This window comes from Suillus clintonianus (genome assembly GCF_016758775.1).
Source record: "Suillus clintonianus strain FC179 chromosome Unknown DEU56scaffold_7, whole genome shotgun sequence".
NCBI classification, from domain to species: domain Eukaryota; kingdom Fungi; phylum Basidiomycota; class Agaricomycetes; order Boletales; family Suillaceae; genus Suillus; species Suillus clintonianus.
Window position 1 is genome coordinate 408570 of NW_024539231.1, and position 21832 is coordinate 430401.

At 47.6% G+C, this 21832-nt stretch overlaps 5 protein-coding genes and 1 non-coding gene across 6 annotated transcripts; 3 read left to right on the forward strand and 3 right to left on the reverse strand.

Moving 5' to 3' along the window:
* Window positions 1-1196: 1196 nt before the first annotated feature.
* Window positions 1197-2892, forward strand: DEU56DRAFT_977202 (uncharacterized protein; the record flags this gene model as incomplete). Its single annotated transcript, XM_041359641.1, has 2 exons — window positions 1197-1317; window positions 1367-2892. Exon 2 carries the CDS (start codon window positions 1375-1377, stop codon window positions 2890-2892), a length of 1518 nt encoding a protein of 505 aa, XP_041213447.1. The 5' UTR covers window positions 1197-1317; window positions 1367-1374.
* A 149-nt stretch (window positions 2893-3041) lies between these two features.
* DEU56DRAFT_t37 lies at window positions 3042-3152 on the forward strand. The gene has a single exon. It is a non-coding gene; the product is annotated as a tRNA-Leu (tRNA).
* A 4628-nt stretch (window positions 3153-7780) lies between these two features.
* Window positions 7781-10885, reverse strand: DEU56DRAFT_907994 (uncharacterized protein; the record flags this gene model as incomplete). Its single annotated transcript, XM_041356949.1, has 16 exons — window positions 7781-7838; window positions 7889-8201; window positions 8261-8415; window positions 8467-8890; window positions 8937-8991; window positions 9050-9175; window positions 9229-9294; window positions 9349-9363; window positions 9417-9502; window positions 9553-9626; window positions 9673-9710; window positions 9763-9906; window positions 9959-10267; window positions 10322-10460; window positions 10524-10663; window positions 10727-10885. 16 exons carry the CDS (start codon window positions 10883-10885, stop codon window positions 7781-7783), a joined length of 2301 nt encoding a protein of 766 aa, XP_041213448.1.
* Window positions 10886-11940: 1055 nt separating this feature from the next.
* DEU56DRAFT_776315 (Thioesterase/thiol ester dehydrase-isomerase) lies at window positions 11941-14032 on the reverse strand. Its single transcript, XM_041351700.1, has 10 exons — window positions 13815-14032; window positions 13411-13761; window positions 13218-13360; window positions 13057-13164; window positions 12804-13008; window positions 12730-12752; window positions 12655-12680; window positions 12445-12603; window positions 12253-12385; window positions 11941-12197 (listed from the first exon to the last, which is right to left on the reverse strand). The coding sequence occupies exons 2-10, from the start codon at window positions 13755-13757 to the stop codon at window positions 12112-12114; spliced, it is 1230 nt and encodes a 409-aa protein (XP_041213449.1). The 5' UTR covers window positions 13758-13761; window positions 13815-14032; the 3' UTR covers window positions 11941-12111.
* A 523-nt stretch (window positions 14033-14555) lies between these two features.
* Window positions 14556-15318, forward strand: DEU56DRAFT_776328 (uncharacterized protein). Its single transcript, XM_041351701.1, is given in 6 exon segments — window positions 14556-14602; window positions 14794-14830; window positions 14841-14844; window positions 14853-14861; window positions 14913-15066; window positions 15119-15318. 3 exon segments carry the CDS (start codon window positions 14853-14855, stop codon window positions 15169-15171), a joined length of 216 nt encoding a protein of 71 aa, XP_041213450.1. The 5' UTR covers window positions 14556-14602; window positions 14794-14830; window positions 14841-14844; the 3' UTR covers window positions 15172-15318.
* A 3474-nt stretch (window positions 15319-18792) lies between these two features.
* Window positions 18793-21781, reverse strand: DEU56DRAFT_977207 (uncharacterized protein). The gene is made up of 18 exons (XM_041359642.1): window positions 21576-21781; window positions 21518-21523; window positions 21244-21459; window positions 21063-21173; window positions 21004-21012; window positions 20848-20957; window positions 20677-20782; window positions 20614-20626; window positions 20383-20560; window positions 20319-20329; window positions 20188-20258; window positions 19815-20127; window positions 19748-19758; window positions 19679-19687; window positions 19570-19622; window positions 19391-19517; window positions 19195-19329; window positions 18793-19123 (listed from the first exon to the last, which is right to left on the reverse strand). The coding sequence occupies exons 1-17, from the start codon at window positions 21620-21622 to the stop codon at window positions 19287-19289; spliced, it is 1434 nt and encodes a 477-aa protein (XP_041213451.1). The 5' UTR covers window positions 21623-21781; the 3' UTR covers window positions 18793-19123; window positions 19195-19286.
* Window positions 21782-21832: the final 51 nt, after the last annotated feature.

Below are 21832 nucleotides of genomic sequence, written 5' to 3' on the forward strand. Positions count from 1 at the left end.
CCGCAAGTAGAGTCGCACAATCTGTCACCGAATATCCTGCTATCCTCCGGAGTCCCTAGAAGTACAACACGTGTGCGGACACTGCGGAGCGCGTTATCCAGTCACCGCCTTACAGAAGACCCGAGGCAATGCGCAGGGTTTGAAAGGTTTGGTCGACAGAGTGTAATAGTTTTGACCAAATTGATGGATTTTTTTTTTGCTTCAGGCAGGAGCCTGAGGAAGGTGACCTACGGTTTCTTACCAATTTGAAATGACGCGAAAGATAGAACAAGGCGCGAGTGGACGATGCGGCGGACACAGCAGCCTACTACTAAGCATACTGCTCAATTGCTCAATCTCCCGTATAGAACACACTTTAGGTCGAGGCTCCTTAAAGGCTGGTTTTGACCCACGCGCGTGTGCGAACCGAGAGAAGAAGGGAGGAAGAACAGGAGGAGGGTGGGCAACTATGTAGACTCCGTGAACGAGGTATGGAAATTGCCAACTTCCTTCTAGATTCATTCCTAAGACTCTTCTCAGTCAATAGTTCACGTCCAGCGCTCATGAGGCGATGGCAGGAACCAACAGATTTATCGTAAAATGGTACGTCTGCCTCGTCTTGTTGGCGTATCACTCAATCTAGCGTTTTACATTCTGAAATAGACGCAGTAGCTGTGTCCTCAAATGAGGAGATAATAATCATCGAACGCAAGCCCTCATGCTTATGCATGACTCGGCGCTCACAAGCATACGTTGATAACATCTCAGCGGTCTGTCTGTATCCGTGATCGGACCACAACATGAAGAGGGTGGCATCAAAGATTGCATTAAGTCAGGCTTTCTGAGGAATAACCGCTTAAATGAAATTGGGGTGGGCTTACTTCTTGATAACGGATGCTATGAAGAAAGCGGGTTCGGCGCTTCTACACGCGTCTATCTGAACCAAAACAGCTAGAGGCAGTTACCCACGTTCAGACAATGTTCGGTATGTAATATTCACATCCTGTGTTCCGTTTATAGAAGACAGAAGTTCTAGACTGTTTACTTTGACGCTGAACGACCATATGACATGATGAAAGTTCCATATCTCGAATGCAGTGCAGGGAGACCTGTAGGAATTCTTTCAAGTTTCACGAAGGCAATGCATTGCTGTATCAGTTAACCCAGGAGAAGACGGCTAATGTACGTGATGATGTGCTGAATATAAATCCACAGCTCCTCGTGTCCGTTCGTTTAAAAGCAGGGTTCACGAAACCCTCATAAGCCAAAACCTCTTCGATCCCTTGCAGAGCGTCTTGGGAGTCTCTCAGTCACCACTGCTACCAAACGTCATCGATCGTGAGTTCGCACTATGCATATGACAGTCGCTGCCTTCTAACATTCTTAGATAACTCAATGGGTGGCTTTCCTACTACGAGCGCCTCTATTGCTGCCACAACAGGCAGCCATGACGACCTTAAAGACCTCGTTCAAGAAGTTTTCGACGAGTACATCACCAACGAGATGCCCATTCGCCTACTTCATATCACCAAACACGACCAGAAGACAAAGTTTAAACTCGTGGACAGGGCCTTCGTAAGGAACCACTTCGAATCAGTCCCCGACATCATTCACGGAGAATTTGCCCAAATGATGCTCGTGAACGGGGAGGATAGGGAGGATCGTATCAGAGAGCGCGTGAAAAAGGAACTGAAATATGCCATCTTCTCGCATAGGTGGTTGCCGGGCGAACAAGAGCCTCTGTATGACCACATGTCGAATCAACCGATGGATATCCCTGACGATCCCGAGCCAGGATGGGAGAAGCTTCAAATATTTTGCCGCACAGCAAAGGATGTCCACAAGTGCGAATTTGCTTGGTCTGATACTTGCTGCATAGACAAAAAAAGCAGCGCAGAGCTGGATGAATCCATCCGCTCCATGTTTCGCTGGTACAGGAATTCCTATATATGCATCGCTTTTCTGTCAGAAACGGCAGACCTAGCAGCTCTTCAAATGCAGGAGAAGGGTGAAAGAGGTGAAAAGGCGAGAATCGATGCTTGGTTCATAAGAGGATGGACGCTTCAAGAGCTCCTCGCTCCATCACAAATCAAATTCTACGGATCACATTGGAAACCCCTCATCCAAGGCTCTACGAACGACAGGGACAGTGAAGCCATCATGCGAAAGATATCGGAGCTCACGGACATTCATATGAATGATCTTATATCATTCACACCTGGCACCGATCGAGTTCCAGAAAAGATGTTGTGGGCATCCAGGAGGCGAACAACTCGTATCGAAGACATCGCTTACTGCCTTATCGGAATATTCGATATCAGCCTCATGATCGCATACGGCGAAGGCAACAGAGCCTTCTTCCGTCTCTTGGAGGAGATACTGAAGAGATACGACAAATGGGATGTGTTTTTGTGGAGCGGCCGTTGTTCCCGCTACAACGCAGCCCTCCCGAATGCTCCGCACTGCTATGCTGCGGGATGTACTGAAACACTCCCCAGCGCAGTTGACGAGATTGGAGATAGACGCTTTGCCTTGACCAATCACGGCCTCGAAATAAGGGTGCTCCTACTGGCCGTCCAGGTAGAGGACATCACCGAAGAGCTGCCTGACTCGAGATGCCTTTCGTTCAGGCATGATTACTTTAGGGTGAAGGTGAGGCACATTGGCCCAAAGCGCGAACGTCGCGACACGGCCTGGGCAATAGGTGTCCTGGACTATCGCGTAGATGGTGAGGATGGTTCCATCGACAGGTCTGGGAAAATCCCATTTACCGGGTTCTTGCTGTCCTCGGATGCACATGCATCTCCTCATCTAGCGGCAACCGCAAGGTGGAAGAAGGAGATGACAAAAGAAGTTATTAAAATTTGTTGTCCCGACCACGTACCAGAACACCCGACTCTGTTGTACCTTTAGCGTAACTTTCGCTATCAAGCCTTTACTACTTTCTACTCATTTTTTACCTTGTAATAACATGCTCTCGATCTGTTGTCAATCAGTAACCATACCGCGACACCAAGTTGGTGTCGGAGTGAAAGGTGCCACGGAAGCAAGGTTCGAGCCCAGGACAGATGGCCGAGCGGTCCAAGGCGCCAGACTAAGGAGAGCACCAGCTCATTTGATGAGCTTATCATCTGGTCTCTTCGGGGGCGTGAGTTCGAATCTCACTCTGTTCAAATGTTTTTGGTTGTCGTAGTTTTTATTCACCTGCCAGTGGACTTGCAGTGGACGGTCTTCGCGTTCGAGCCTTGAGAAAAGAGAAAGGTCTAGTGTCTCCAATCAGCTTCCTTCAAACCCCGGGCGCCAACGGCTCCTAAAATCTACTCTGGCTTCATTGACTGGCAGTTCCTTCTGTCACTTGTTCTATAATACCAAATTACCAATCAACCCGTTTGGTGAGTAACTCTACATCTGGTACCCCAATTCTCAACGAGAAGGCTCGCGTGCTCCCTGTACACCATGAGCTAAGGGAACGTATCTTGATCGTGTCGTGCAGAATATCAACACCATGAGATCCCCTGAAGAGCGTGTACGGCATCGCTACTTCAGCTTGCGACTTCCCAACACGTATGAATTCTCCACAAGCAAGTGTTCGTCCCATTCACTGCCTAAATAATCCGCCCAGTTACGATTATTGACGCCTCAGTCCATTGACCTCACCCCTCGCCTGGGGGCTCCCTACTCCACCATGATTAGTTGGTTCTCGTGCATCGCGGTCAGTGTCTGCTGCTGTCGAATGGGAAGATGAGTTGGTATTGCAGTGAGTTACGTTACCGATGCTAGTGCCGTTATCTAATTGGCTCTAAAACAAAATGTGTCCCCCATAACTCACTGCGTTTGTGTGCCTCCTGCTTAAACGGCTATTGGCATTCGGACTCCTCTGAGTCCTCTTCTGCTGAGAAGCACATCCATCTGATCAGCGATAGTTCAAGAACAAAAGAATATGTAAAAATTCCTGCCACGCGCCTTGTCCTGCTCTTCAAGCAGCGTTGTATGCTGCCCAGCCATGGGGATGAGCCACTAGAATATACAATTCTGTTTGATAGGTTCTGTTTCGCGCGCATCGAGGAGTGGGTATGAATAAATGGTAGTACCTAGTAAGTAATCGCCACTCCGAAGCCTGAATGAGATGAAAGAAACACGTATCGCATCATTGAATTCCTTTTCGTCGTTAGAGAGGTCTTCCATTTCGCGCTGGAGATCATGGCAAGTGTCCGTGCGCCCTGCATGACGATCGAACTAGGAAAATCTGGTTGGGTTGACTTTTGGGATGCGGGGACCGAGCATCTTAGCGGTGGTTGATGAACGCAAGATTGTCACTTTATTAGACAAAATGATGGACCTATATGCCAGACTCAATCTATCACTATTTGTGGCATTGTACAAAAAAACGAAAACATCAGTCATGTAGCAGAGCGAGTGGCGTGCGTGGACGGAGGTCGCGGAGCACAATGAACAGATGTATGTCCACTTTGAACTAATAAAAACATACGAGAAATCACCGAGGGAATCGCATATTAATGATTGTCGGTATACTCATGAGGCAGACAACCAATAAAGAGCCAAAAGCGAGTCCAGCACCCAGCCTGTCTTATCGTTATATCAGGGCGCGAGATCGTCGACGTAGTAGCTGCGGATGTCGCCGCAACGGCAGGTGTTGTGGGCGACGGGGACACAGCTGGCTGTGGTTGCGAAGATGGCTGAACCTCAGTCGCTGTGCCAGATTGCTGGGTGACATTGGGCTGGGGAGGCCGTGAGCTTCCTGCCGTAGAGTTCTTCGAGGGCAATGTGATTGGCCTCCATTTCGCCCTCGCTGAAGCGTTTCTCTACGTGACATTAGGTGGGGCTGAATGGCCGAGAGGGAGAAAACATACACGCTTTCCCTTTGCATATGGGACCTCCACAACTGATGAGCTGCGCCCGTGCAATTCGATGCCTTCACCGCTTCGTCCAAGTTTCAAAAGGTTTCGAGTCCAGCCAAGAGGAGAGGACGCTGACGTATCATTATGAGCATCAGAGGGACTGCGGTGGAATAAGCGGTCAAGAAGTGTGTTTCCTTGCAGTGCTGAGGAGCGGAGACGGCTCGGTGCAGAGAACTGAGACCAAGGATGTCAAGGAAAAAAAATTGTGGCGATACTAACTTGAATGACGTACGCGAGAACGATCTGGTGGGACATTGAAAAAACCTGGGGGTGCCCGATGAGCAGGCCGACGTCGCTGGCCCGGACGTCGTGTAGCATCATCCTAGAAAATATATTACTCGAACGAAATGAGATGATTTTGTAAATGTGCTCCATACATCAAGCAGCAATTTTTTATCCTGGGAGGGCGAATTCAGCACTTATTAAGTAACCACCGAAGATATCAGTTCCAATGAGACATGAGTACCCACCTTTGGATCTGACAGAAGTTCGTCGAGGCCAGCCTCTTTAACAATCGTAGCAACATCCCATATGTATACGTTGTAGTCCCGGGCGCCAGTGGCTAGTAGATTTCCATCCGAAAATGACACACATTCCACTGAATTCGCATGCTCGAGTGGCGAACTAATGGGCTGGCCGTTGTTGAGGTTCCACAATCGCGCTGTGTCGTCGTTCGACGCGCTTGCGAGGATGCGGCCATTCGGAGATATCGCAATGCCATAGACAGCGGAAGTGTGCGCATCCAGAACTGCGGTCTGCTTCCATGTTGTCGTATTCCATGTCCGAATCGAGGGATCCCATGACCCGGAAATGAGCGTTTTTCCGTCCGGGGTCCAAGCCAGGCACGTAACAATATCTGTGTGTCCTTTGAGAGTAGTGACCAGCTGCCCTGTCTTCGCATCCCAGATTTTAACTGAGCACCCCCCATCTTCTACAGTGTAGGACTCGTCATATCCAGCAGTCGCAAACACGGTCGTGTCTGGCGAGTATAACACTGCCCACACGTATTTGTGTCCGGTCTCGATTGGTCCGAGGATTGTTTTTCCACTCTCCACATCCCACTGCCTTGCAGTCCCATCGTTAGATCCGCTTAACACTTGTTGACCATCTTCACTCCAGGAGAGCGACTGTACGGTATCTGTGTGCCCCTTCCATTTGGCAGTGACCTTGCCTGTCTCGATATCCCACAACTTCACGACACCATCACCACCACCCCCACTAACTACTTTCTTCCCGTCCGGAGACAACGCTATGGTCCACACTTGATTGTCATCAACGTCCCGCCAGTCGTCTCCTATCTGTTTCCCGTTCTCCATGTTCCATACTCGCAGCGAGCCATCCCTTGAACAAGTCATGATCTGCTGTCCGTCAGGCAGATGAATGACGCCCTCGACGCAATATGTGTGTCCTTCAAATTTCTGGCAGGGCGTTATTCCTGATGCCCCCGGCGTCTCAACGATACTAGGTGAAGACATAATCCTGAATCTCAACTACCGGTGGCAGTTCCGTATCAGCTTTAATCCAACAAAGTTCACACTCATGAGCACTTACGAGAATGTGGTTCTCAGAAGGACTCGACCTACGAAATAAGAGGACGAGGAGTATTTCGGTCAAGTCAGAGTCAAGCGCACAGGAAGTTCGAGCTGGTACGTTTTATACGTGTCATCGTTTACTTCACAGCTTATAGCATAGGGCTGTGCAGCTGAAGCGCCCAAGCCTCATTTGTACAAGAACTAACCGCATACCGCACACCACCCACCGCCCACATATCTCGTCATGACATTTCCCGGCAAAACTTCGCTCCGCCATCCTGACTCCCGTTTTCCACTTTTACTGCCCGGCCTCGATGATACGATACGCTAAGTATTAAGAGCGCCTCACTACCATCGTCACCTCCCATACCTGTCCATGGCTGTTCAAGTTGCATAATCGCAGCGAGCCGTTCTCTGAGTACAAGATGCACAAGACACTCCCGCCGTGTTTGACGGGGCTGCGACCATCTTACCTCTCAGCGCTCAGCTGTGAATGACGACTCGATGGTCACTCCAAGAAATCATCACTTACGAGTAATCATTCCAGCAGACACCTGGCTACTACACGAGACTCTCGGATGCGGTGCATTTGAGCTTGGAGAAGAACTCTTTTTCGATCGAGTATTAAATAGAGAATGAATGCCCCTTATTTGGATGATTTCACACTTACTAATGACTCGCGTCGGACAACACGTTGACAAGGCATATGCACTACAGACAACAACCTAACAACAGACGCGCAAAGGGCTATTTAGCCATTATACCTCTTGCGAGAGAACATTGTAACTGTATTGAGAATACAACCGATGATGGAGAGTAAGCTCCTGATGGACATAGATAACCAGACAGTCATTATGCAGCGCAGTAACGTCTCAGCAGTCTGCGCTCAGACCAGCACAAAGGAGACGTCAAAGGCGTGTTCTCCTAGGCATATTCATTTACAAGCGACAGGACGGTCGCATAGGAGTATGAACGATGGCGCAAGTTCTCGACTGGGAGACTGGGACTGACAGGTGTCGACTTTACAGGCCTCAGTGTTATCACGGTTCTTTGCTCTGCTCTTACAGCTATCAGCTATACACGTATACATACGCTGCAAAATGTATACATTATCTGGCGTTCAAGAAAGACGTTTCGGAACGCTTCGTCTGATTCTGATTTGAGATGCGCTTAAAAGATAGATAATGTTGTGGGCAGCGGATCATCCCTTAGTGCTCAGAAGGGGTGTGACAGCAGCGGAGTATCAAGAGTGTGGAGGATTGAGGGGTGGCATTCAGCGTGATTTAAATGTGCAAATAGTGGTCAAGCCCGAAGGAGAACGGTGACAGGAACAGCTTCAAGCTCCAAACATCATGTGCCATCGAAGTCCTCAGCATGAAGTTGAACATAGTTCAAAAACCCAGTTTTCCTGCACCGGCAGGTCAGCCCAACTGTTGTAATACAGTAGGTTTCACTCACCACCCGATCTTTGTCGTGAAATATCGCTCCAGAGGTTGACGAGACGCTCCTTTTGGCAAACACACTGGTGAGGATGACCAATGCGGTTCGTGATTAGCATCCAACGAGGTCAATAGATAAGCTATTGTAGGAAGGGCGAGCGGGACGCCATGGTTCTGGAACCCGAAGCCCGGTGGCTGGTGAAAACCGTGCCTCTGTTGGTGATGGAACTGATTCGTAGCAAACCGGGGATTTGCTGCATGTGTTTGCGGCATAAGAGGCTTTGATCGAAAATCCCTCACATAGAAATCTTGATGGGTTCCAACATGAGTCACTGTCGTAATGGGTGAGCAACGACATCGCAAAGCCACGCAGGACCGAGGAAATGCTCACCAAGGATCAAATCCTCCGGCCTGATGCCACCATTGACCGCGTGGCCATGTCCATTCTTCAATAGATATTGCCATGCATCCTTGACGCAATCAATATAGGCCTCGTGCACCACCACGACATCAATCTGAGTGTACGGAGGTACTGCAACGGGCCATCTTATCAGGATGTCATTTACAAAATTTCTGTCAGTTCGTCAAAATACTCACCCTGCAACAGCTTCAGGCAGCTCGAAAGCATAGAGAGGTTGTCTGTGTATTGGAACATGCTTCCAGCACCAGTGCTCGCCGTGCGACCGCTGAGATAGGCTGAGCACAGCTTTTCCATCTTTGATGACATTGCTGAGAAGGACGAAGGATCCAAAGTCTTTCCCAGCCGGAATGTAGCCGATGTCACCGATAGAAAACTTATCAGCCGGCACGTTCCTCTCATACCACGTATGACCATGGGCGCCTTCAGCATTCCAAGTGAGGTCCCGAATTTGTCGCAGAGTCAGCGAAGGGGTCTCGGATTCCGTTTCTTCGATTAAGGCTTCTAATTGTGTTGGGAGTACGGGGGACTGCTTCCCGCTGGGAAGCAAGGCTCGTGCTAAAGTGACGAGGTGGTTGATCTTCTTTTGTATCTCTTCTGTCACTGCAATGATGTAAGCGAGGGAGTCATCATGAGCTTGAATTCATACCAAATTCTTCCCCTCTATCATAGGAGTAAGTGACGCGCCCATTGTTTGGCAACATCTTGCGCGCGCATGTCATTAGTATAAGGTTTAAAGCATACGAAAGACGACGCTCTTACTCGCAAACACGCATCTAGCAATGTATGCGTTAACCCGTAGTTTCGCGCAGTATACCACTCGCCATTTCGAGGAGGAGGCAGACCAACCACAAGAGTTTTGAGAGAATCGACGCGAAATGAGGAAGCCTGCAGAAAATACGACTTCAAGTATAAGCTGCGAGGCAGATCAGGCGACACACCTCGATGAAATCTTGAACCTTGTTCTCATCCAGGTTGAGTTGTCTCTGGACATACATCGTTGTGTCCTAAACAACCATTAACACAAGAGAATGACGGCATATATGTAGTTAAACATTCACGGCAAGGTCGCGATACTGTATATCACTATATCAATATGCTGATCAACTAGTCAAAAGAAACACCTTACAAAACGCAATAAGAGCTCCATCGAGGTCCCTAGACTTGACGAGCGCAACACTTCGCGAACTAGTGCTTGAGGGCTCTGCGTCTGAACTGCTCTTGTGTTAGATATGATATCGTGAACGCTTGATATGGGTTAATACCATTTGCCAACAAAATAAAAGGAGTTGGGGCTCGTTCATCCGAAAACCCAAGCATCTGAGGTAAATTGGGGTGACTAGAAAATGAGGTTAGGTGGAATTAAAGTACTTCATGTGACATACTAAAGATTCTGCAGCACCTTGACGTCTCGCAGCCATTTCTAAAAAGCGATTTGAGCAACCACTGCGTAGACGAGAAAATGGCCACTTTACAGAGTATGCATGGTCCTTGTCATCGTATTTCTTAATCAAGGCTCGCTGTCCTTGGACCTGGACTTCCGTCGCACCAGCCCACCATCCGTCTTGCAGTCGAGACCGGCCGCGTAAGATAACCTCTGACTGGTGGTATCGTCGGAACTAGGTATACAATACATGAGCAAGCAAACAAATAAAGGAAGTGATTACTGACCCCGTGATCATCCTCTAGAGTCATGAATGACAATTCTTCAGGAAGATAGTGGTCTGTAATTCTTTTTTCGAGTGGTGACAAAGGATCCCCTCCTGCTGCTACCGAAGGATCAGATTTAACAACTGCTAGACACTCCACTGCATCGACTATCCCTGGGCTTTGTATCTCTACAGCGACCGAGTCTGGTTCATTCGGAACCTCATATGCAGGCGGAGGCGGAGCATCGACGACTCCTTCAGCAGTTGCGTCCGAAGCAGCATTCCCTCTCAGTGAACTCACAGCGAGGTGTATATTGATGAGGGTAGCGAGCTTCGTTACAAGGGCTCTTCAGTAATTGGAACGTAAATTTGACACTACGCACACCTGAAAAGACTGCGCTGCCTCATCAAGCATGCGCATGTACTCGACCAGAGCGTCGTCAATTGACGACTTACGGAGGAACCTATCACTCCATTTCGAATCGGCTAACTTTCTCATAAACTGATGGATAGAAATGAGGGTGCTGTCAAAAGTTGAGAACGAATGCTTTGTCAAGAATCATGTAACAGATAACAGCCAGATGTACCTTTCAAACCTGTCCAAATTCCTGAGAAGCGCCTCCGGAGCTTCATGGTATCGTCCACGCATTTGTTTGTCGATATCAATTAGTATTTGTGCAGCACGACGCGCCAAACGATCACAGCCGGACCTGTTGACTTGAATGCTCTATATAAAGGCGAACACAAGTCGAAACACGCGCAGACATGTATATTTGAAGTGTCCACTCACCTGGATAGTTTCCAAGATCAGGAGCAAAACTGAGACAGCGGCAGTGGCTGGAGGAAACTGCATAGTTGCCATGAGGTCCCTGGCGAAAGCCGTTGTAGTGATCGCTGCTTGCAAAGGGTCGATTCCAAGCTTTTTCGTACGAATGAATCTGAGCGGCATGGCGAAGAAGTTGATTGACTGGCCCGGGGTCGTTGTTCCGAAGGGACTGCCCAGGGACGTAGCATGCGATAAAGCAAGTCAGGTAAACTGTAATAGAACGGTTAAACTGGTGTTGTTGTGTAGATTGATAGTACTAGTATCACAAAGGAGAACTAAAGCGCTGAACGTTGAAATCAAACAAATCTGACATGCATGAGAGTTTCGGAGATAACAAGGAGGTCAGCTGAAGGTCAGCGTGTCCAGAAATGAAACACCCAAAATTGCATTGCATTACTCGAGCGACATGGATAATGACAGCACGGACGAAAATTATAGGAATATCGCTTCTGTTGAGCGTTTTACTGTGTTCCGTTGAGTTTAAGTACAGACGTGGTCCGTGGCGGAGACAAGTTCTTAGTACGATTCAGACTCAGCCTCAGCCACTGGTTACATAACGGCACTCAGAGTGCCAGTATTTCGCAGGTTTGTGTAAACCTCAGTGCCTTCAAGTTGGGAGAAACAGTGAACACAGCCTACTCTGTAAACCGTACGAGGCCTTCGGAATTCTTCAGGACTTCAGTGCTCAGCCTTGCAGATAAATGCGAATATGGTATCATTTCTTTGTGTTGCATTCTCCTCGACGCCACACCGGAACGTTAACCTTTGTTGATTAACAGACTTCCGGCTCCCAGCACTCAGGTTTTAGCAGGACTGTACACCAGGACAACGGCTTTAATGAATCAGCTGTTCAACAAGGACCAGCTTAGAGTGCTTATTTTCAAGTGGATATAGGTGTACTTCCACCAAATGATGTGCTGAGCAACTCCAGCTGCGCCCCAACCTCTCCTCCCGCTAGATTTTCCGGGCCGAAACGTTCTGCATACAAACTTTCAATCATTGTGCATAGGTCTCAGAGACGTCACATCAAACCCGTTCCCTAAACTGTTCAATGCACTCACAGTCCTCAGGTTCACTATGCACTATTGTCGTCCCTCGGACACCCTCGCCTTAGGATACCGGTAGCATTCGGTTCGTCAAGTGCACATTTCGGAGAACAATATTTGAGGCCTATAACAGTTTCGGGGCGCACATTACACAACACAATCCGTGCATGCTTCCATCACAATAAACGTCCTGTAGTAGGGGTGAATTGATTGATTTCATTCTCGTTGAAGTGGCACGAAAATGATATTGTAGCGAGGTTGGTCTAGAGGGACCTCTCTTATGAACGTCAATTAGAAGAACTACTAGGCGCTTCGTTTCTGGTTTCTTTCCCCCCTGATTTGATCGCCCATCTCCAGTGCTCGTTTGCCTTCCAACCAAAGCATCGCCTCTGTCATTCCACAATTGATCATTCAAGAATTCTACTGAAATGCGCTCGCCCATACCTTGATAGGTCTTTGGAACAACTGTTCTAAGGACAGCGGAACCATCATCCGGATACCATGTGAAACGGAAATCGTTGGTAGTCTGCTCGTGCCCAGTTCGCACATCGACAACATTAGCTTGGACTCCAACGTGCTGAAAGACATACAGGGGTTTAGGCACGAGCAGCAAGAACATATACATTGAAAACGTACCACTACACCAGGGAGCTCTCCGGGAGGTGTAGTGTGAAGAACCTGCGAGGTCAGTCGTAAAATAGATCCTATGGGAACGGGTTTTGCGAAAGAGATACTGTCCAGTGACATGAATGTTACATGCGAACGTGTGAAAAGTGATGCGTTCGCAAAACCAAGCTGAGAATGCCATATCAACGATGTGGCTAGCAGCAGCAGTAGTCAACACACCTCATAAGCAAGTCGCATAAGATAGCCTTCAGGAGAACAATCAGCGTTGTGTGAGGCAGATCTCAAAATAGTCACCTCCGAAGATTTTCTGGTGGACACTTCGAGCGTGTCACTGAGCGCTACAAAGACAAAGCCGGATAAAGACTTACTTGCGCTCTTGCGGAAACATGAGCATGGTCTTCTCCAAATGTGTGTCTCCCATCCAAACACGTTCGTAGTTGGACAGTTGATGACCATTGTCTTCAAGTTGTCCGTATTGCAAGTACATCGAGTGCAGTTCTGCCGCTTCATCAGAACTGGGAGGTACCTTAGAAAGAGAGCGAAGGGCCATCGATCGTCTCCGCTTCTTTGCATCTACATGTCTTCAACGGATCCAACGAGATATGTGAGACCACAACGCACTTTCGCCCATCGAATACAATGCAGTCTCTTCGGGTGAACTACGTATGAGTGGGTTTACCGGCCGAGCTTTGTGAGTTCGGGCGTCCCTGCATACCATAGAGAATCGGCCTGCAGAAACGTTACTTCTCAAGACAAAGCTCCGACAAGTGTTGGGTACTGACCAAGTAGCAGAGTATCCTCCACGCCGCTTGCCCCGAGAGCTTCCATCTTGACAGCTACTTCCATGGAACTAGTCCCAGTGTAGATAACTATGCCGCTCAGGCGGATGTCCCTGACGGGCGAAAGAGGGGCGAGGACGTCCAGTCTGGGACAAGCATTAAGACGCATTATAACTTCCCTTTGGCTTCTACTGACCTATCAACAGAAGCGGTGACAATGTAGAAGCCTCTTTCATGTATACGACCAAGCGTTTCCACGCCTGGTCCCAACATATGCTTGTAAGATATCGATCCAGCCAGCGAGTCAAGATGTTCCATAAGCATGCCAGTCCGAAGTCCACCCCATGCGTTTGTATACTGCTCAAATAACTTTGGAGATGACGCAAACGGAAGAAGGATTTCGGCATATGTATCGTGCATGTACCGTGGAGGAAGTGTTTTCTCGGGCGCAGGAGCTTCTACGGGATTGTCCCCAGAAGATTTCGACGCCGAGGTGGCATTCAAGAGTGCTTCTGACCACAGCATTGGCGTCCTCATTGGCATAATACTAGATTATGGTCAGCTCTGTTTGCCTCCTTTCAACATGAGTAACAGTCGCACTTGTGGTAAGCAGGATTAGCCTTCTCGCCTACAAAGCCGCCAACTCGAGATTAGCAATCATATCGTCAAAACACTGCGTCTTGATACTGACTGACGGCTTTGAGAAGATTATCCAACGCTTTGATATCCTGCGTTTCAGTTGCAGCCTTGAGTTCTGTTGAGGTAGATGTTGCATGGGTTGTCTTCCATAGCTGCGCTGGAGAAGACGATATCCACCGCTGAGAGGGGGCGAGGACATATTTGAGTGATCTGCTTCGTAGACACTGTCGTTTCGGCAAACGGAGTGCAAACATACTTCCAAATGCTCGACCAGTAGGTTGTAAGATATCAATATGTACGGTCACCGTCTTCAGAGCGTCAGAACGACTGTTGGATCCAAAACGTTCTCCGAGAGTAAAAGTGCCATACTAAGTAGTACCAGACTACCAGTGGACATTCAAAATCGTAAACCGAACAGACAAAAGTTCTTCGGCTTAAGATGTTGCCGGACCGGAGCCTCAGATCTGTCATGTGATACGTTTGCAAGGGGCAACGTGATAATGCCGCGATGTTTGCCCCAACTCTGGCACAGAAGTTCGAAATCGCTTCAAAGTTCAAACACAACAATTTGGTGAATTCCGTCACACTTTCACCCAAACACAGTGTACTGGCGTGCGTGGGCTATTCTGGTATTAAGCAAAGTTATGGGACACAGAGCCCCATAACCGACCCAGACAGTCATTAAGCCAGGAGGATTGCAAAACCCTTTTGTGTATCATTCTCTCGGGATGGAGGATACATCGCATATAGTGGAGATGACAGCAACATCACTTTGTGGATGTAGCTTTTGATCTTCAAGTACGTGCTTTTACACCCATGCTTCAAGGTGACAAGCTACACAACAGGGCACTTCACCAAGTCGCCGCCACCACCTTGCCTTGACGTCAGTACTCTCGCATTCGACTGCTTTCCGTTAACGCTACAAATCTTCTCACAGAAGATTCAGAGGGGGGAGAAGATCCATACAGCGACTTTTTCAGGTAAGCCTCGTGTTTCGTCATGCAAAGGGTACATTGTTGATAAACATTCGAAGCCTTATCATGCCATCGGCACCATCAGGTCCCTCTCCTCGTTCCCAGCGTCCTCGTGCTTCCTCGGTTCGCCGCCTCTGGAACTTCTTCTTCCCCTCTCGACATCGTCCTACTGCAAGGGGGTCCATTGCGATGCAATAGCACCCCAAACGCCGTCTCTTCCGGAAGAAAAAAGGCAAGCAGTGTATTAGATGTCCCTCGTTATGATTTATTTATACATCACCTAATCTTCAGAGAGTCTACGTAGCACCTCCCCCTGTGAAGACCGACTCGAAAGCTCAGACTAGTCAGTCGCCCTCAGCAGTAGCTCAGCCTGCATCGCAGCCACATTCGACCCCTCAGCGTCAGCCTGAGGTACAGACGGCGATACAACAACCTACTCAAGAAGAAGACTATGATTGTTGAGGCAATTTTTGCCTCGCACTTTGGTGTATCCCACGCTGAACTCGTCCCGCTGTCTCTGCTTCTCAGTCTGCTGCCCCGTGATGTAACTCTTCCTGTTCCATATTTCCATCTATATGCAATATCTAACGGCGTATAGCTTGTTCAAATACTATGCTGTAAACCTCGAAAAATATTCTAAACACTCCAAATAGATCAACATTTGAATGTCCAAATGCGCACAGGCCCTCGAGTAGTGAAATCTTTCGTGAAATCTTTCTGATCAAGCTATCCGCGTTCTAGCACAGAAACATTCCTATGATGATCCACATCGATCGCGATGATGAAATCGTCAAAGACCAAATCAGAGGCTAAAGATAAGTAGGTTCTTTAATGCTGTACCATCAACCAATCCCGCAACTCCAGTCAACTTATCGTCCTGGTTTGATCCTGTTACACCCGCCAGGTAGTAGTGATATCCACAAATCACCTCACTGCTACAATCACCTCTCCGTCTACAGCCTCTGCATTCTCAAATTCAGACAGCATTTCTGCATGATCTGGAGGCTCTGCATTCTCGAATCTTGATCTTTAGTGGGTGTTCTGGGGGGTTGGTGTACTATGTAGTCCTGGTAGTAACTGGCTCACGTGAGATATTGACGGTATTCCATACCAGGCTACCCTACGAACAGCGGATGAAGAAGTCGACTTTATCACTCCAATCGGCATCGGCTACATGATGGATTTAGTGTGGTACGTTTCGCATCGGGCTTCATTGTATTCGACGTTAAAGGTGTGCGCTGGCAGCTAGGTCCAAAAACAACAAGTCAGGCTTGATGCGGTCATTAACGGTGCTTCCCACTCCTCTTTTCCCCTGTGTTGCTATCTTGAGCTACATATGGTGTAGTATCTTCACCAGATATCAATCGCGGAACTTCAACCATGATGCACATGTCTCTGGCTGTGAAAACTGATGCCTGTCACCAACTCCACGATGCAAATTCGAAAATACTGCGCCCATCATGCATCATGACCAGCATATGAGAATGGCATCAGAACAGAGGTGACAAAATCACGAACAGTTCTAGATGTTCTTTCATCTTTTGCGGTGTTCAAGTTCTGCCTGTGCAAATGTGTCATGACTAACTTGTTCTACGTACGTTGAGCCCCACATCTTGAATTCATTATTTATTCCCTGATTAAGCACAGGCTGGCAACACTGGCTATTAGAATGAAGATCAATGATATAAGATATCTACTGGTACCTGTAGTGAACGACCTCGATAGAAGGGAAGACACTGCCGCACCAACACTCAACGATTCTGCCGTTGGCGCGGGGTGCGGTGATCGCTAGCATCGAACCGTCAGTATCCAATCACTTTCGCATGAGCGGCATTTTATTCAAGGCCCAATGCATCACTTCATGATATCATATCCATTGGCAGGAACGGATATCATCCCTCGATCTCATTTCGGTCATACAAGCACTGGATGGTGGTATATCTAGCACGAATATCATCGTTGTATGTCCACCAAGTTCCCCGCTCCCTCACATCCATCCACTAACAGCATGACCCTGATCTCAGACGACCCTGCTTATTGGCCACTCATCAATTCATGGCGTTTTTTAAGCTATTTTATAGGTTCGTGAAGAGCAGTCAGATGTTGACGCTGATGTCTTAATCTGACCTTGATTGTGGTTTTCCAGTTGCCACTGGTGTTGGAGTGGTGTATGATTGGGGTGAGCATGATAACAGTAGAGAATTGCTGATTTCCCACAAGTATTTCCAGCCCTTACGTTCGGACAAGAGGTATGTTGATGCTATGACCGGAGCAGCCATCTCGCTAAGATTGGTTTGTAGGTCGAACTGGTCTGGGTGAGCACAGTTCCACGTCAGAAGAACGATATTGATTTGCGACAGAGGCAACGTTGGTCCCTGATGACGGTTCTCTATCTGAGTGTACGTAGCTTGCCTGTTGTGAATTTCTGCCGACTTGACAATATCCTAGGTGCGCTATCTTGGAATGTTCTTTGTCATGTATGTTTAGAAGGCTTGATAATTGTTGTCGTGCTAATCTGCTATCTCTCACAATCAGCCTGGCCATACTGCGTATGTCTTCTCGCATTCACCGTGTTTGTATCTTGTGACCAGTGGAATACAGTCAATGTTCCGATGATTTTGTTGACAGATGCAGTGAGTCTTCTGCACAGATGCCTGCTATTCCCATTCAATTAACCGCGACACCCTGTAGGGGTGAGTGTCATTCTTGACTAGCTTCTTCGTTTACTATCATGACTGCTACAGATGTGAGTCTCTTTGTAGTGTGTGATCCACCCAAGGCCCATCACTAACTGGATTTCTCAGGCCGGATTATGTACCTCGTACAGAGTTGGACGGATGTTGTGACATTGCCAATGCTGTGTGGTGAGTTGTGCAGTTACAAGACCTATGATATTGACTTGACCGAAACATGTTGCAGTCATCATGATCGCTTGGTTACATGCCATGTATCAACGATCCAGAAGGATCCTGATATTTCTCGACATCGTGTGCTTTGCTGTCAACATTGTCGACGTAGTGGCCATTGTAGTGGTAACGAGGCATGCTCCAGGAGGTACACTTAATTGTGAATGAAAACCGTGCATGGCGCTCATTGATGAATACAAGAGGAACTCATTCTCTCTGGCACCTATGCGTGCACGATTGGCCATGCGGACGATAATCCCGTACTTCTGACTTTCATGGCTTGGGTACTCAGCACTGTCTGGGAGGTCCTCGCACTGTGTCTCGCAGTCTGGATTGCTGTAAAACACTTCCGTGAACTGCGACAACATTCGGCAGGAGGGATTATCGGAAAGTTGATAAAACTCCATGTGCTTTACCTTGCGAGGTGAGCTCATATTGTGAATGTGGTTCCCTTTTCCGCTGAATGATTGAACGTGCTAGTTGTGTTGTTGTGTCTTGCTTCAACCTCATTATTGATCTTTCTCCAACGCTCTTACTGGTATGGCAATCTTTCACTGACCTCTGCATGCGACCGCGGTTCATCATTTCTATAGGACCCATTTTCCCTGGACGCTCAGATTCTTGTTAGTTTTGGTCAGATTTTGGAAGTCATACAGTCCTTTGTGCTAGGACCACGCCTCATCCTAAGCGTCCGGGAATATTACGCTCGGCTAGTGGCCGACTCTGATGCAGCAACCGACATGACCTCAATCGCTTTCCAGGAGCGCGTGCAAATATCGACAGGCAGTGGCGTATAGCATGGGAGATGCTCTATGATGTTGACGGTAGTCTGGTGCTATGCAGGGAGCAGGAGAATTTGGCTTTTTCTTCTTGATTTTCAAGTTTCGTCGTAGTACTTATTTATTTAGTGTTGCGGAACGGATTTCAAGGAGATCTAGACATAGACATAGGTCTTCGCAAATATTTCGTCGTAATATGTATTCAAGTCATTTGTTCCGAAGAACGTTGAAAAAGACATGACGGAGTGTCGAGTCAGATAATCATTATGGAATCCAAGAAACCAGCATGGCGTATATATCAATCTTTGGGACTAATGATGGTGCGTGTGTATGGGGAGAAATTGAATATTGTTATTGTCATTGAATATTCGAATGATGCGGTATAGTTAGTGTTGGTGACATCAGGAAAATTAGTTGTTTGACGACTTTGAAGAAGACAACATTGGTTATTGAACCAAGACTTGCAGAAGGAGCGCTAGTAAGAGCGCGTGAATCTTGGTATGACAGCACCCGATTTTGTGAGCGTGGATGCATAAGGACCTAGCGCATGCTTGACTCCATGGGTAGTTTGGAATACACAGAGGTCCAGTAACAGCAGGCGTAGTGAGTATCTGAATGTGCACTCATTAATGTTTTGTGAGCAGCGCAGCAGTGGATCGCGGCAGTTGCCGCAGCATTTTACCTGTGCCCGTTTGCAAGTAATCTAAGTATAACTCTAGTACCGTACTTCCAGCCTATGGATACGATGGTTCTGACGACAAAACTTGTGCCGATCTACTGATTAATTCTTCCTGGCAAAAAGCTAACCAAGGCATACCTGTGCAGTGTGGAACATAGATCAGCATCCGATTAATGGTCCAAAGTTGTGCGTAACTCACTTCCCGCTTACTCTCCACTTTTCGCCTTTGTTATCAAGATTCTCAGCTACTTCCTCATCTATTCCCACCGCCACATCAGCCTTATTCGTACGAAGGCTGAGAAGCGGGAATGATCCGGCTAGTGGGCCTGCCAAATATCATTCTTAAGCAATGACGAAAAGGATTTATGGGTTACCAACCGATCGCGGTTGGGAATGGAGTGGATACAGGCCACTTAACATCACCTGCAAGTCTGACGTTGAGTCGCATCAATGTCACAGATGTTAACTAGAAAAGAAAAGCTCTCACTTGCGGTAACTTCGGCGCAGCGTTCAAACTTCAGGTTTAGAGATCAGTATGGTAACGAATTTTACTTACTTGAGATCCCCCTAAGAAATGCATATTTCGAATGCTAGGCTTTTAAAAATTAACGGGTGCCACTTACCTTGAAAATAACCAACCCAGAACCACTCAGCCACTGCCCCAACTCCGGTGCAAGTTCGTTCATGTTCCAGTAAGGCCACGGGCCATTCCAAAACTCCGTCATCTTCTGTCCATCGCTAATGTCTGTGGCGAGAGCGAAAATGCCCTTGTCTATGTAATTTTTCCATCGAGTGACCATCTGTTGTAAGTGGGCAGCAGAATCTGGACTAATCGTGGAGTTTGGTGGAAAGAATGCGGCAGAAAGTAGAGACGAAATAGTCTTCGCAAAGTCGGTAGGAGTGACATCAGAAACGAACCATGGGAATAGTTTGGGGCTTGTGAATGTTAGTCAGAGGTCACGATCGTTTGAAAGCGAAAATCCTCAGATGACGTACTGAAATACAACTTGAGAGAAGTACGGGGTGTAAGTGACCAAAAAGTCCGCAAAAACGAAATCTGTAAACAGCTGTATTTCGAGGTTAGCAATTGAGCTTCACATTGCTTGCAGAGACGATAAATAACGAACCTCAAAACCAGCTGTTCATGACAGATGATTAGACATAAGTGCAGCAACAGGCGCCAAGAAGTACCGTTGTCTAATACGAAGTCTAAACGCTTTCCTTGATTGGCCAGAGTCTTGATGTAACTCCAAACAGCACCTTGGTCGTCCTTAAGAATGAATCCTGACCGAGCCTCCTGAGCCTCTTTACCGACCGTCTGCAAATGCTCTATGTCCGACGGCGAGAGGTGCGTCAAGAGGGAAAGATCCTACATATATCGACGTTAACGATATGCGAAAAAGAGCATCACGGCAGACTTGCTGTTGCATTGCCCCTACATCGATCTATTAGTAAAACGTCACAAAACCGGAAATGCAGACCAACCAAAGGCATATCTGAATCATCTCCTTGAATAACACTTCAAGTTTATCGGGATCTCCTTGAAGTTTGGCCTTCTCACTTTCCAATTCGTGCATAGTGGTCGCGATCTCTAGCAAAAGCATATCCTATCAGTCGTGCCCAAGAAGAAGAAGAAGAGGGCCTAGTCGAACATACGGTAGATAGCTGCCCCGCTGCTCTTAAACATTTCCTGCTTTTGAGCAAAAAATGGATCAAATCCGCGCCAGTGTGTCTTCTGGTTAAAATACGCCCGGATCAGACGGTATCTATGCGTGTCTAAGCGTGTAGTAACTCCTGTTCGAGGTGACATACAAGTAGCATCTGCACGTTGAATTCAGAGTTTCGAATTTTATGGGGCAGACCTAACTTACTCCGCATACAACCATGGTGCCTTGAACCAAGTGTTCCGGGACGTCTGTTTTAGACTCTCAAGTTCTGCATTATATTCAGCGATTAGAATGTCCCCGTCCTGGGGAATATTCCTGTGTCATATGCATCAGCATATAAAGGAATCTCAGATATGTTTAAGAAAAATTGTCATGTTCTACCCACTCAAGTTCGTGGTCCCTTGCCATCCGATACTTCAAACGGCTTATTTCCGAGATAATTTCTTGCCCCTCTGTTGTCTTCTTTGACAATTCTTCTGCCTTAGAAACATCTGAATTGCGGGCTTGTTGGGCTTCTATAGTGATGTCATGGAGAAGACGATGCACATGATCGATGATGGTTGTCAAGATGATGGGCCACCTCTTCACTACTGTGTCATATCTTGATGGAGAGCCAGTCAACAACAGACCTCTCAGAGCACGAGCGAAAGGAGACTTACGAGAATCTGAATGATTAGGCTCATCAGCTTTCTTCTCATGCCGCAAGGGTTAACTCACCCAGATTTATCAGTTGGATCATACGGTGGGTATGGTGCTTGGAACATCTCCGAGTTGCGCTGCAAGGACTACGTCCTTGGTTTTGTAAGAAGAGATTAGAGAATCAAGGATGATTGATTTGTTACAGCCTAAGGCAGGCTGGGACAGATATTGGACGATTCAAACTGTGGGAAATCTGGACCGGCGCGCGTTATAATGACTCAGGCCTCAGGGCCGAGTAATATTGGATCAAGCTCAAATTCAATGCACGAAACTAG